Here is a 14831-nt window from a genome sequence, read left to right as displayed (position 1 = left end):
GGAGTAGGTCTACTAGGTAGTCGGGATGAGAGGTAAGGAGGGCTGTGATGTGTCTGCTCCTTTAGACAGAATCCACCAACAATACCTTTTCTACTTATTAGCATAGGATTTCCTAGTACTGGGTCGTCTGGCTTCACGAATGACATCCAGCACCTGCTTGCTTAGGCTGGCCAGTGGGGGAGAGTTCAAGGCATGAGCCGGGCTGCAAGGTTCAGGGTTTGGAGTTGCGGATGCAAGATCTGTCCCTCCTGCTGAGTGAGAAGGGTTGGGATCTGAGGAAGGTGCCATGGTGGCACTGGTGACAGACTGCGCAGAAGTGGGTACCAATGTTGGTGTGGCCAGTCTGGGGCAATCAGGATTGCCCTTGGTTTGTCCTGCCTTATCATGAGTAGCACTCCTGTAAGAAGAGTTAGAGGGGGAAATGCATAGATTGAGAGGTTTACCCACTGGAAGGATAGGGCATCCACTTTCCAGGCCTTGCTGTGAGGTACCCTGGTGCAGAATTTGCTGAGCTGGTGATTGTAGGGGGAGGTGAACTGATCCACGTTAGGGGTACCCCATTACTGGGTTAGTAGGCTGAAGGCATAGAGGTCTAACTGGCATTCATGTGTGTCTAGGAGATTTCTGCTTAAGTCGTCTGTCAGAGAGTTTTGTTTGCCTGGCAGGAATTGAGATTGCAGGTGAATTTGCATAGCCAAGGCTGCGTTCCATAGGGTCATGGCTAGCCTGCAGAGTGGGTAAGAGTGGGTTCCCCCCTGCTTGTTGATGTACCACATCACTGTGCTGTTGTCAGTTTTTATCAAAAGGGGCCCTGGTGACAGTAGGGATCTGAAAGCTGTCAGAGAGGGCTGAACAGCTAGCATCTCTTTTTGGTTGATGTGCAGGTTAATTTGGTTTGGGATCCAGTGGCCCTGAATGCACCGGCCGTCCAGATGTGCACCCCAGGCATAGTCTGATGCATCTGTGGTTAGGGTCTGGGCAGCATGGGGTTGTGTAAAGGGAAGTCCCTTGTTGTGGTTGCATGCTGCTACCCACCAAAGAAACTCTGTCCTGAGACAAGGTATGATAGGTATTATAGTTTCCAGGTCCTGAGAATGTTGGCACCAAAGGCTTTTTAAGTACCACTGAAGTTTCCTCATATGCAGTCTGGCATATGGAATTAGTAGAATGCAGGAGGCCATGAACCCTAGAGCCTGCAGGATTTTCCATGCAGATAGCTGGGTTCTGGTGGCCATTTGAGTGAAGTAGCCTGTCAGATAGGCTTGTTTTTCTTGAGTAAGGAATGCCATCTGGGATACGGTGTCCAAGCTTACTCCCAAGAATAAAATTTTTTGACTGGGGACTAGTTTTGATTTCTTTTCATTGATAGTGTACCCCAGGGAGGTTAGAAGGTCCTTTACAAATGTCAGGTGCTGCAACAGCTTTTCCTGACTGTCTGCCTGAATCAGGCAATCATCCAAGTAAGGGTAAATTTGCATCTGTGTCTGTCAGCAGTAGGCAATGACTCGAGCCAGGCATTTTGTGAAGACTCTTGAGGCAGTGGATAAGCCAAAGGGAAGTGCAGTGAACTGATAATGCATAGATCCTGCCCTGAAACGCAGATATTTCCTGCATGAGTCCCTGATAGGGATGTGCAGAGATAGGCTTCCTTTAGGTCTACAGTGGCTAACCAGGCATCTTTTGACAGCACAGGGAGAAGCCGCTGTAGGGTGAGCATTTTGAATTTTGGTACCAACACGAATATGTTTAGAATGGAAATGTCTAAGATTGGGTGCCAGGTGCCCTCTTTTCTGGGTACGAGGAAAATTCTGGAATAAAAACCTTGGCCTATCTGTTCTGCAGGAACAGGCTGAATTGCCCTTATGGAGAGCAGGGATTGAACTTGGTTTTGTGCCTCTGCCCACTAGTTTGGTGGAAAATCTGGGAATCCTTTTGGGGTTGGTAGTGTGTGGAAGTAAAATGTGTACCCCTGGGATGCTATGTTGAGGACCCATCGATCGTTGGTGAAGGAGGTCCAGTTTTCTGCATGGTTGGCAAGTTTTCCTCCTAGGGGCATGAGCAATTGGGCAGAGGTGAGGAGTTGAGAAGTCATTGTGAATTATTTCTGTAAGGGGGTGGCTTAGCACTCCCTGTTTTAGAAGTGGAGGTACTCCATTGCTTAGATCTCTGCATACCCGGAGACTATAGTCGGGGGGGGGGGTCTGTTTCCCCTGGGTCTAGTTTGAGATGGCCTTGAGGGGGCTGGAAAGGACCAATGCTTCGAGGGGCAATGCCTACTGAATCTTGGTGGCTGCACTTGCAAAAAATCTTTGACTGAATGCATAGACTTAGCCTTTTCTTCCATCTTTTTTAGAACCTCTTCTGCTTTGGTGCCAAACAGATTGCCCTTGTTCAAAGGAGCATCCAGTAATTTTGATTTGACATAGTCTAGCAAGGTCTGCTCCTTAAGCCAATCATGCCTTCTAAGTACAGAACCTGTGACTGCTACTCTGCAAAATGCTTCAAGGGTGTCAAACCCACATTGCAGGGTATGTTTGCTGACTTGGCTTGCAGAATGCATTAGCTTCTATAAATCTTTATGTTCTGCACAGTCAGGAAAAGTAGATACAAAATTATGTTGCTGGTATTTCAGCATGTGGAACTGACAATTCAATGCTCTAATGGCGAGAGTTGCAGACGTATACACTTTCTTACCCCATCTGTCTAAAGCTCTGGAATACCTGTCCGAAGGGGTGGGATTCTTAGCTGTAGTTGTTTTTATTCCTTTAGGCCCTTGGGAGATGACCTCTGGGTCAGCAGTAGGATTTTTGAAAATAAATTTGTAAGAGTCAGGGACTCTGTAGTACCTGTCTGGTTTTCTTGGAGCAGGGGGTAAAGTATCAGGAGTTAGACTGGATTCCATGAAGACATTATCCACAACATCCAAAACAGGAGGGATAGCTAAGAGTCTGCTGAGGTAAATCTAAAAATTCCCCGAGTCTCTTTTTTGACTGAGGATAATCCTGGCATTCCCAGTGGAAATGTTCTCTCAAAGTATGTAGGGTGTAAATATCAGAAGAGCGTTACACCACAGAATAATGATATTTCGTCTAAGTCTTCAAGTGTACTGAATAACCAAAATGATAAATATACTGCTTCAAAGCAACAACTTCAATGGCAGGCTTTTACTATGTTGAATTCACAGTATATAAAACATATATAGCTCTGCTATTGCAAAAGCCAGATAACGTTGTAGTTCCACAGCTTTGAAACAGGTAAATACCATAAAAACAGAAAGACGAACGTAAAAACGAAGAACCCTTCTGATGTAAACAAACAGACAAGCACTTTCAGCTTTTTCAAGCCTTCTTCAGATCCAAGTAGGTAAGCACGGTTCAGTGTTTAAAAACTAGTATCATCCAATGAAACAAACTACAGTGAGTGACGAATATCAGCCAATCAGGTTGGTCCATTGGTACACACCTCCATGACATTACGACCAACATAAATTTAAAACCCTTTATTTAAAATATAACATAACAGTCTTGCATTCCTTTAAACAAAATGACACATATTTTCAGAAGGGATCATGGTAAAGAACCTTTTCAATGGGCTCTAATTCAAGAAACGAGCTCCATATAAAAGCTAAGCTTTAAAAGAAAAAATAATCAAAAGCTAAAAGGAGTGGCTATAAAGGCACTCCTCCTTATTTCATTTCAACAATTTCTTTGAAGCATCAGGACCAAAACCAGCATACCTTGAGATGTTAAGCCTTGAAAATAAATCATGAGCAAACATAACTCGTTGCTTGTCTATTTTTAAGGAAAGGTCTTAAAGGGACACAGCCGTTAAGGCCAGGAGGGCAATCTGCCCTCAACCACATTATCCATTTAGCTTCCTCTCTCTCAGTCAGATTAATCAAATCTCCTTCTCTTGAAGTAAACTGTAGCTTGGAAATGACCATGAAAAAAAAGCTATGCCCTTCATGCTCACGTAAATGAAGGAAAAGAGAGTTAGTTTCCTTTCGGTTACTAATATCAGAATGATGTTTAGTAATTCTTTCCTTAAACTTCATTTTTGCAACATTGAATGCTGTACATAAAGTGCAGGTAGCTATGTAAACAATGTTGCTGATTAAGCAATTAGCTGATCCATAAAAAACATATTTCTGTTTGGTAACCGGATGCTTGAATGTATTGCTACAATTGATTACATTGCAGACCTTGCAGAAGCCACATTTCTTTGTTCCTGATGGACATAGTTGGTACCTGTTCCATCATTTGAACATAAAATTCTTTTAAGATTCTTTTTGTTTTTGAATAAGAAACTGGGGTTATCTCCAACAATCTCTTTTAGCTTTTTATCTGACGTTAGAATAGGCCAAAACTTTTTGATCACTTGGCATACATTGTCATGGTCCATGGTGTAAGTCAGGTTAACCCTTAGATTAGATGTTCTTTTATGTATAGCTGAAGTTGGATCAGCTAACTGCTTAACCAGCAACATTGTTTTGTTCTAATATTCGTAACCGAAAGGAAACTATGCTGGTTTTGGTCCTAGTGCTTCAAAGAAATTGTTAAAATGAAATAAGGAGTGCCTTTATAGCCACTCCTGTTAGCTTTTGATTATTTTTTCTTTTAAAGCTTAGCTTTTATATGGAGCTCGTTTCTTGAATTAGAGCCCATTGAAAAGGTTCTTTACCATGATCCCTTCTGAAAATATGTCTCATTTTGTTTAAAGGAATGTAAGACTGTTATGTTATATTTTAAATAAAGGGTTTTAAATTTATGTTGGTTGTAATGTCATGGAGGTGTGCACCAATGGACCAACCTGATTGGCTGATATTCGTCACTCACTGTAGTTTGTTTCATTGGATGATACTAGTTTTTAAACACTGAACCCTGCTTACCTACTTGGATCTGAAGAAGGCTTGAAAAAGCTGAAAGTGCTTGTCCATTTGTTTACATCAGAAGGGTTCTTTGTTTTTATGTTTGTCTTTCTGTTTTTATGGCTTACCGAAGCCATTTCAGAATACGGAGATCAAGAACGAAATTAGCTACAATAAGGGCCAGACGACGAATAGTTCGGGTGTTGAACAAAGCACAAAACCGACAGCGAGGTACGTCGTGGTCTGGGCCTAAACAGGTGACGCAGTAAGAAAGGAAATCTCGGTGTGGTATTTGCTTTCTACAGGCGGGACAATTGTTAACTTTTTCTGACATCGGTTAGAGCAAGAAAAAAGGGTCCCCAATGGGGTACTTAGCTTTAGAAGACTTCAGGATGATTCAATTCGGAACGAAAACTCAGGTAGCGGCCGACCGGCACTCATGCAAGCTGCTTCTGCTTCGGGCTCCTCAGCAAGAAAGACTGATGTAATGGTGTCGGCTGCCTGTTATTATACCCCTGACGACCTGACGTCAGTCCTGAAGCAACAGCAACCGAAGCAGAAATACTATGTCTCTGGTATTCGGGCCGACTGAGGGCTACCTGCAGGCAAATAACCCAAGTGTGATGACTGCAACAGTGAAACATGAAGAACATCATTATACAGATTCCCTAACACTTTGCTTATACATGCAACTTTAGGAGAAAAATATATAGTGTCCATGCCCAGTACTGTGAGAGTTTGGGTTCTAACTCTCCAGTTCAGCATTATACTCAATGTCAAGGGCAGAACACCCTAATGCCAGACTCTATCTCTGACTTTTCACAAGACAACAGAATTCCATCTGAAATGGAATGACTATTCGCTACAAGACAGTGACACTCCAACTCTTCTCCTTCACAAACAAACTATCCCATCACCTTCCTTTTCCCTTTATCACTTTCAAAAGTACATTAGAAGAAAATTCCTGAATCTAATCTGCTGTTAAATCCTGTGAACCATAAATACCCCATCAAACCTTAAAACCCACCTCTGACTAACGTTGCTACTCATTCCTAATGGACACCGTACAGATTTCATAAATGAAATGGTCTTGCATTCATTTTCTTTCCAGTATGAATGCAATGACAGTTTATGTAACATATAACTGACACACTGTAACCTTAAAGAAGGAAAGGTCTGCACTTACAGACTTGTGTCATGACGTACATTACCTGCAAGGTGTGATGTAGCTACAAGATAAGTCAATAAAAAAGTGCAACACATTTAATGCCTCTAGCACAAGTCTGCTATACATAGACAAGTTTCAGTTATGTAGTTATAAAGTTAAGGACAAAAGCCAAAAAAGTCTGCCATTGTGGCACAGAAGGATGAAGCCATGACTGCAACCTAGATGACTTGTGTTTGACTGACGGCACAGACTCTGGAGTGGATGGAGAAGGTAAGCTGGAGTGCGTGGCACTGGAGGCTGACCCATCCATACAGGAGGACAACGTCTTTGGTTCACCATTTGGATGCCTCGCTCTAATCCCATGAGAGGAACATATAGGTCAATTGGGTGAAGGAAGAGGGAGTCACTGGGCAAGATCCAGGGAATGGGAGATAAAAAAAAATCAGAAAAACATGGCCACCTCAGATGTGAACTCAGAATGCTGAAGAGTCAGGATCAAAAGTTTACAAAGTTCATGACAATGCTAAAGGAAATACTGAAGCCTTTTAAAGCAAGCTAAACATCTTTGAAACTCAACTTGTGTGCAGATGCTGCTGTGACAACAAAGTCAATATACACATGCAGTCATCACACACACACACACACACACACACACACACACACACACACACACACACACACACACACACACACACACACACAGATGTACATCTGCATCATAGGTCATGATTCCAGCAAGTGTACAACTCAAGCCTCACCTGTCCAAAAGCAATGGAAGAAATGGCCCCTGCAGTATACCTCCCAACCCCTGGTAGTAGTTTCTGGAGGGCTTCAGATGTCTGTGGCATCTCTCCTTTCAATTCTGAGACTACCTGTTACAAGGAATTGAAATACAAAAACATGAGTACAAAGTCACAAAACAATCTACAGAAAAGCCTCAAAACATCCAACAGGCCAGTCAATAGTAAAATTAAATACAGTAAAAAACTCCAAAAAATACAGAAGTGACAAAATACCAAATTTAATTTATTAACAGCTTTTGTCCTACTGTTATATTATTCTGAAGTCCACTGTAACAGCTATACCTCCATTTAAAAACATTTCTAAATCACATAACCATATAATGTAAAAATTCAAGACTAGATGTTTAACATAAATACACTTTGTAAATATAAATTATAAACCCCTTAAATTGCATTGAGTCAAAAAATACAAATAACACTCATTTAGTCACCTCTTAGCAGATGTGTTTTATCTGAATAGTTTCATTAATACCTGGTTACTTAACGGCTTGTAGCCATAACTGTCAAAAAGTTTCTTTCCTTTCTAATGCATTCTTAAAAGTTACCACCCCTCAAATATTTACAAACATGATCAAAACTACGGAATAAATGTTTTTGTATAATTAATTCTCCATGATATGGTTTAATTGCATATCATGCTGTTTTATTCTCTTAGAACATTTTTGAGTTGTCATCCCTACATGAAAAACATGAAAATGTTCAACACACAAACTGTTTAACTGAACCCTGTAGAGTTGCAAATATAGTGATATAAAATAAAAATTGTTCTATCTAGATAGTATTAATCCACAGAAGGTTCCTCAGTCACTAAATTACAAAACACTACAATGTTTACATCTACAAGTTCCTTGTTCTTTTCTGTATAAAATTCTGACATACTAGTAATATATAGAAAAGTAAGTTTAAAGACTGAGGGTTTTGAAAGCAAAAGAATGTTTATTGCATATATGTTTAGTTTGGATTAACAAGAACACACCACAGTGTGCCAAGTGCAGCATGTATGAACTCAAATGTACAAGCTACGAAGTGACACAGATCAGCTACCATAATTATACATTTCCAATTTTTGTCCTAGGTGTTTCTGAAACAACTTAATTTGTTTCAATCGTACGAAACAACTGTAATAACAAAAAAATTACTTGCATCTTATTGAATCTATAGCTCATTATAATCCATAAGCTTATCAAAAAACAGAGCACTAAGTACATCATAACACATCTGTGGATTCCCATTACTCTTAAAGGTACACGGACTCCTCCTAGTCTGCTGCAAAATCGGCATTTATTTTTAAAAAAATATTTCTGTCCAAAGACAAATCCTACTCAACGGGCCATGTATTCCTATTTATTACTCCTCAGCAAAATCCATTCCATGAGACTCCACTAGGGACAGCTGGCTGTCTTGTAAAAGACCATCTGATTTACTGCATGCCTGCAAAACAATGTAGTTTACAAATGAAAATCACTATAAATATGTATATATGAACCATCTAGAACAGAAAAACGTAGTGCTACACCATTAATAACAGTTACATCAGTACAACTTGGCTAACATTACAAACAGGTAGACGGCAATGAGACAAACACATTGGACATGTGAATAGTGCAGGTATTGTGAAACTGTAGATATAGCAGCATTTTATGGATAAATTATTCGGTGGGAGATATGCCATTTATGTGAGATTGCATCTGTACATCTAACTCCTATACAGATAATCCTTTACAGTTTTCCAGAAAGGTTTCCTTTTGGGAATAATTCTTAAAATATACGGGAGTCTGTTTCAAAGTCTGCTTCCAACAGCAGAAATTCTGGAGTCTCCAAGCCTATTTTTAAATATTTCTTTCTAATTTCATCATGATGAATACCTGTGTCACAGATGTTCTGAGCACCCAGGGAGGTTGTTTCAATAAAAACGGTATCAACAGCAATGCAAAATTAGGATAATACAAGAGATTGTATGCAAAGGATAGCTGAGCAGAAGCTGAATTCCAGTCAGTGTAGCTTCTTTAGGAACAGAGTTGTGCCATGGAGTCCAGTAGCAAATACAAAAATTCTGTTTGAGTTTGTGTTGCAAAGAAGTGGAAATTTCCAAAATGACTACATGAGAGAGAAATCTGGAATTAGCTGTAGCAACCCTGACATTATCTGAAATCAATGTCTTGCTCATGTAAAGTTTAAATTTTACATTATCTTCCTGATAACTTTTTTTTTTCATCTAAATCCGATTTAACCTGATTGTCAAGAAAGAAGCAAAGGTGTTCTGCATTACTGGATGGGGTAAATACTGATTAAACTGGTAGTGAACAACTTGAAAGGAAAGCCCTTTTCTTATTTATTTAATTCTGGTTAAGTCCATAATGTATTAGCATGTCAGAGTCATGGCTGATATGATCAGAGACAGATTCTGTGGAAGGAAGGCAATAATTGATGGCAGAACTGACATTAGCTGAACTACGAGCAGATATCACTAGTTTGGATTCTGATAAATTCAAATACAGACCATTACGTCTCAGTCTTGCTAACCATTGGTGGCTTAGAATTGACAGACTCCTGTAAAAAGTCTGTTAATGCAATTGTGCAGTCATCTGTATACCAAATTAGCTTGGATCCTCCACAATGGTTGATGATGCTGTTTGTTTATACTGTGAACAATAGTAGGCCCAACACTGACCCCTGTGGTACACTTGTGGTCAACGGCAGGAAAGAAGATACCGATTCATATTCCTTAACCAATCACTTCTTTTTATCTGATAGTCAGTCTGAGAACCATCTTTTAGCACTGAATGTAAGAAAAAGATTACCCTGATCTTCCATAAGTCTGTGACAGACTAAATCAAAGGCCCTTGAGAGATCCAGAAAGGTAGTACCAACAAAGGTGTCTGTGTGTAGGTGATTTAAAATGAATTACACCAGGTGTAACAGTTCAGATTCTGTCTATGCTGAGACAAAATTTTAGTAAATATTCTAGGAGTCATTTGTGCACACATTTCTCAATAACGCTGGAAAATGGGGAGAGAAATGCAAGGGGGTGTTACTTAATCAGCACAGTTACTGAACACAGTGGCGTGACCACCTTTGTGTAAGACTACAATAAGAACTAGCTTCCACCATGATAGGATTTACTGGGTGAGAAATACTGAGCACAGACCTTGTGGAATTCTGGATGGAGGCTGTCAAAGCTACAGAGACAGGCTTAAGATTTTTCAAGTACTTATGAACCCGGTGGTGGTATATTTTACACAAGGTGAAACCACACTGGCTGCCATGATGAGTAATCAAGATTCTGTTGTCAGAGGAATTGCTACTTATGAGCTCTTAAACTAAATCATGAAAGTGATAAAACAGTCAGCCACAGTAATATCACCAATATGGGGAAAAGTTAAAACTGAGTTTGGAATGTCTAAGGTGAAGGAGTTTATCAAAAGATTTCCAGAATTTTATTAGGACTGTTAACATGCTGTTTTTGCTTGCTTTCATTTTCCTTATGATAAGAAATGCTTTCTTTACATAATTATAGGTGATTTTTAAGTTTTTGTGGGAGATAGTCTACAAGTAGACATCTGCATTGGGTTCTTACTTTCGATACTGAGGTTAAGTGGTAAACTACAATATAGATGGAAAAATGAGATGAGACACTTGCTTGTAAGCTAGAAGCAAATTTAATAAGGAAAAACTTAAACAAAACATAAAGTCAGTTACTTACAAAAATCATTAGCTTAATCATCTTGTAAACTATACAAGGGACCCTCAGTTCAACTACATACAGTTGCTCAGCCAAGGCAGTCTCTGTGTCAATCAATTAAATCATGTCAAATCAAATCAAATCAGGTTCAGACTGGTAACTTGAATCCTGATGCATCAATCAATCAAATCAGGATAAAGTGAGCAACTTAAATCCTGATGTATAACAAACTCCGGCACTCCTTATCAAACTCTAGTTCTGACAGCAAGTAGGCAGTTCAGAAAGTGAATAAAGAGAGTCCATTAACTAAGCATGTGTCAGGGTTTTTATGGACAAGTCATACCTGCTAACACATAATAACAGTTTCAGCCAGTACTTTCTGGAATCTGGTGACTGTCGACTTGACATTAACTAAAACAGCAGTTGATGTCCTGACTTGTTTGGAACATTAAAACAAAACATCATATTTTGTCTTTCAGCGCCTCTTTTAACTTCCCTATCTTAAACAGTGCACAACACAAGTACTTCCTTTATAACATACTGATTTCCTACACAGACAACAGTTGAAAAAGGTCACTGATCTGCAGCTGCTTTGTAAAGTATACACATTGCCAATAATTTATACATTATAACTTGGATTAATCAATGCAGGATTATTTGCTTACTAATAATCATATCATAATAGGCTAACAAGCATAACATCTATACAATTAATGCAGATTCATGGTGTTATGTCTTTGCTATTCACTTTGCTGTTTCATGCCCAACCATGAGGGAACCAAAACACTAAAATAGGAAAGCATGCATGGGCCCTATACAACATCACAGCCATAATAATGATGGAGATCCATGATAGGATAATGGATTTTCCCATGGTAAGACGATGGAATTAATACATTTTTGGCAAAGATGTGCAAATGTATTCATTTGCTTTGTTCAAAGGAAGATTACTAAAGCAGAGACTAGCAATGGAATAAGGAGTGAAATTTAAAGCAGCAGCACTGAAATGTAACATTTCTTGTAAAACAAAACATCTGCATTTTGCTAATTTTAATCTAGGTCCATACAACAAATGCTGAAATACAGTACCTAATGAAGTTGGCCATCACAGCAGCACATACACATTGTGGGAGTTACTGACAATTTCCAGTCTAGAGTGCTCTCCTGTCCTGTAGCTTTGTCAGTAGGCATCATGTGAGTGATGAGATGGGAGACAGGCCATATAGCTGAATAAAAGGATGACTGCAGGGTATACTGGGAAGACTCCACTCAGTGTTAAAGTTACCCAGAATAAAGAGTTCAGATGCATCACAACAGCAGGACCAACAAAAGGTTTCATCAGTCATGTCAGCCTTATTTAAGGGAATATAAATGCAGCAAACAGACAAAGAGTCATGTAGTAGTGATTTGATAGTTAGTTATAAGAAGTAATTCCTTCTCAGGATAGTAAGACTTGTTTAGTGGATGTAAAGCAAATAAAACCATCATGGCAGATAAGAGCAACACCACCTGCTATTTTTAGAAACTGTATTTTGATCCATCTGACAGTGGTAGGGTTGATGACAATGTTATCCACAAAGGGTGCTGGGTTAGGATGCATGTCTCCTAACGTCAGCATAAAGACCGGATGGGGGTAAGTAATGAGTGCACATACTTTAAAGGAAAATCCTTTCTCTTATTTATTCTATTCAGGTAAAGTGCACAGTACATTAGCATATTATACAACTCAATTTATTCATTGGAAAAAATATGCTCCTGGATGAATGACTTGTAAATGGGATCAGGACAGATTACAGTTCCAGATTTATTATTTTTACAGCAGGTTGAAAATTATGTGGATAAATGATGCTTAAAATATAGAGCAGAGGCAAATATCAAAAGAGTTAAGAGCAAAAGAGTAATCATTGTATCAGGTGAACATATTTTAGTGTTGTCATTGTTTGCTGAAGACAAAAGTCACTTCAAATCACCTGGACATTTTTCCTTCAACCATGTCGTCATGATCAAGTCATCTTTCTTATTTATTTATTTATTTTTTATTTGCAGTTTGTTAACTGGGAAAGTCCATTGGGCCGGAAATGAGCCCTTTTTCAATGGAGGCCCAGGGAGAAAAGCTCCATGTACAGACATATGAAACACATCATCACTTTATATACAGGCATATGAAACACAGCAACAATTAATATAATTAATACAATCAATAGATACAAAACAGTTCGAGTAGCTTTGATCACAAATTAACACTCTCTCTGCTCCTTCAGAATTGTGTTCTCCTGGTGTAATACCATAATGATGACCATGGGACCGTCCAGTAGCTGTGCAACTTCAGAGTCTCTCTTATTCACTTTATTTATAAAATTTTCCAACTTGCAGTTAACCTTTTGGCTCTCATTAGTATTTGTTCTAATGACACCTTTGGAGATCCACTCTATAAATATGCTACTCATTTCCATCAAGGGCTAGTTTGCCATGAGGTCACCAATACACTCAGCAGTTTGGTGGTTTTCTGTCCCATTGATGGCTTCTTTCTCAAGCCTCCGATACATTATTAAGGTTTCCTTACACTTAGCATAGCCTTTTAGAATTACAGTGAAATTAAGTAAGAAACTCCTTTGAGTCCTGGACAGCACTGTTTCAACATTTCAAATCCCTCCATGAATGTGCAGGTGTACACACCCCAATCAGATGGTTAGTGGAGAAATTTGCAGATCTAGGTTTTCTTTGTTCAGTATGTTTTATATTTAAATTAAGTAAACATTTTTATTTTTGTGTTTCATTTTCACAATTAAATTCTTTAATTTCATGACATGCTATACTACTTTTACAAGTGCTAAAACTGGATTTGCTTAGTCAGACATATTGGTCATCACAATACAGACAGAAACATTTAAATAACAATCTGAATTGGAATTGAGGAGTTAAGCTTCATGCTCCTGTCTTCTTAAGCAACTTCTGTGTTGAGAGATGGGTCCACATGTTCCCAAGGAAGTATTAAGCACTCAGTTTACATACTGTTGCAAGCCTAGTGAATAAACCATATCCAAATGCTCCCTCCAGGATAATGCATGGCAGATCTTGGGAAAATTTGAAGATCCATCCAATCATCTAGTTTTTCTCTGAAGATGGTAACCATGCTACTCTGTTCGTTATGCAGTGGAGATTTGTTCCAGAGGTGGGGGGATATGTTAGGAATCCTATGGAAACTAGTCTTGTTTACCTGTTGATGAAGTTCTACAGAGTATTCGAGGATCCATTTAATCTATGAAGGAATAAGAGGTCAAGGAGGGTGGAGCTTTCAAAAATCTATACAAAGATTAATGAAGAAGACAATGGTTCTACCTTGGAAGACCGGTTTGTTGACAATCCAGTTCCACAAAATCTGTGTGTGTGTGTGTGTGTGTGTGTGTGTGTGTGTGTGTGTGTGTGTGTGTGTGTGTGTGTGTGTGTGTGTGTGTGTGTGTGTGTGTGTGTGTGTGTTGCACATGTATTTCACACACACACTCGCACAGATGCACACATGCGTTTCATAACTTCATATATGTCTCACCATTTTGAAGGGCATCTTGTTGTTTACTTTTCTTTTATGTTATACATTTGAGGGAATTCTGAACAGCAGGATACTGATTTTTTGCAGACAGGACAATAAGAATGCACTGGAATCTTCAGGAAGGTTGTGATCAAGCAATTGGACGTCAAAGAGTAACTTGAAGAGGTATACAGCAGGGGATAAATGAATAGAAAGTTACATGAGCTGGGCAAAAAGAATCAAAAAGTACAGGAAGTGGAGATGAGAAATACTACAACAGGGAACAATAAAGGAATAAATGAAAAAATAAAGCAAGGGTTAAAAACAAGAAATAAACCTGGGGGATAGTGAATGGGTCTAGCAGGCTTTGTAGCAGAAAGGGATGAAACTTACTAAACTCCAGATGACCCACAGAAGGAGCCAGCTAGGGAGAGATTACAGCCAGTGGCAGAGGTCAGCTGCCCATCCCATGGGGAGAAAGTCGAGTAAGTCTCAGTGCAGTAATACCCCTTTCCTGAGAACAGACCAGTACTGTATTTATGAATTCAGAGGCATAAGCCTGGCCATGGACTGAGAGAACTCCAGCTGAGCATCCAGTGTGTTTGGAAATGCACATTTGCAGGTACAGCACTATAGCCATGCACTGCATCACATCTGCCAAAAAGAAAAAAAGAGAGACATGCAATAGTTGTATAAGAAAACTGCAACTACTTCCAACCTTCTGAAGAATATCCATCACCCCCCCCAACATCTCATCTCTCTCTCTCTCTCCTAGCATCTTTAAA

The 14831-nt window shown here is 39.3% G+C and overlaps 1 protein-coding gene across 2 annotated transcripts in view; it reads right to left on the bottom strand.

Annotated features, from left to right (window-relative positions):
- The window catches only part of MUTYH (mutY DNA glycosylase), a 372894-nt gene that overhangs the window by 236931 nt on the left and 121132 nt on the right, over positions 1 to 14831 (bottom strand). For both annotated transcript variants that reach the window (XM_044085888.1, XM_044085887.1), the window contains exon 8: positions 6794 to 6907. In XM_044085888.1, the coding sequence (XP_043941823.1) occupies positions 6794 to 6907 (114 nt within the window). The remainder of the gene's footprint in view (positions 1 to 6793; positions 6908 to 14831) is intronic.

Source organism: Protopterus annectens, chromosome 10.part0, assembly GCF_019279795.1.
Source record: "Protopterus annectens isolate FY-2018-M chromosome 10.part0, PAN1.0, whole genome shotgun sequence".
In the NCBI taxonomy this organism is placed as follows: Eukaryota; Metazoa; Chordata; order Ceratodontiformes; family Protopteridae; genus Protopterus; species Protopterus annectens.
The sequence above is the reverse complement of the archived record's forward strand: the minus strand, read 5'-3'. Positions and strand labels throughout refer to the sequence as shown.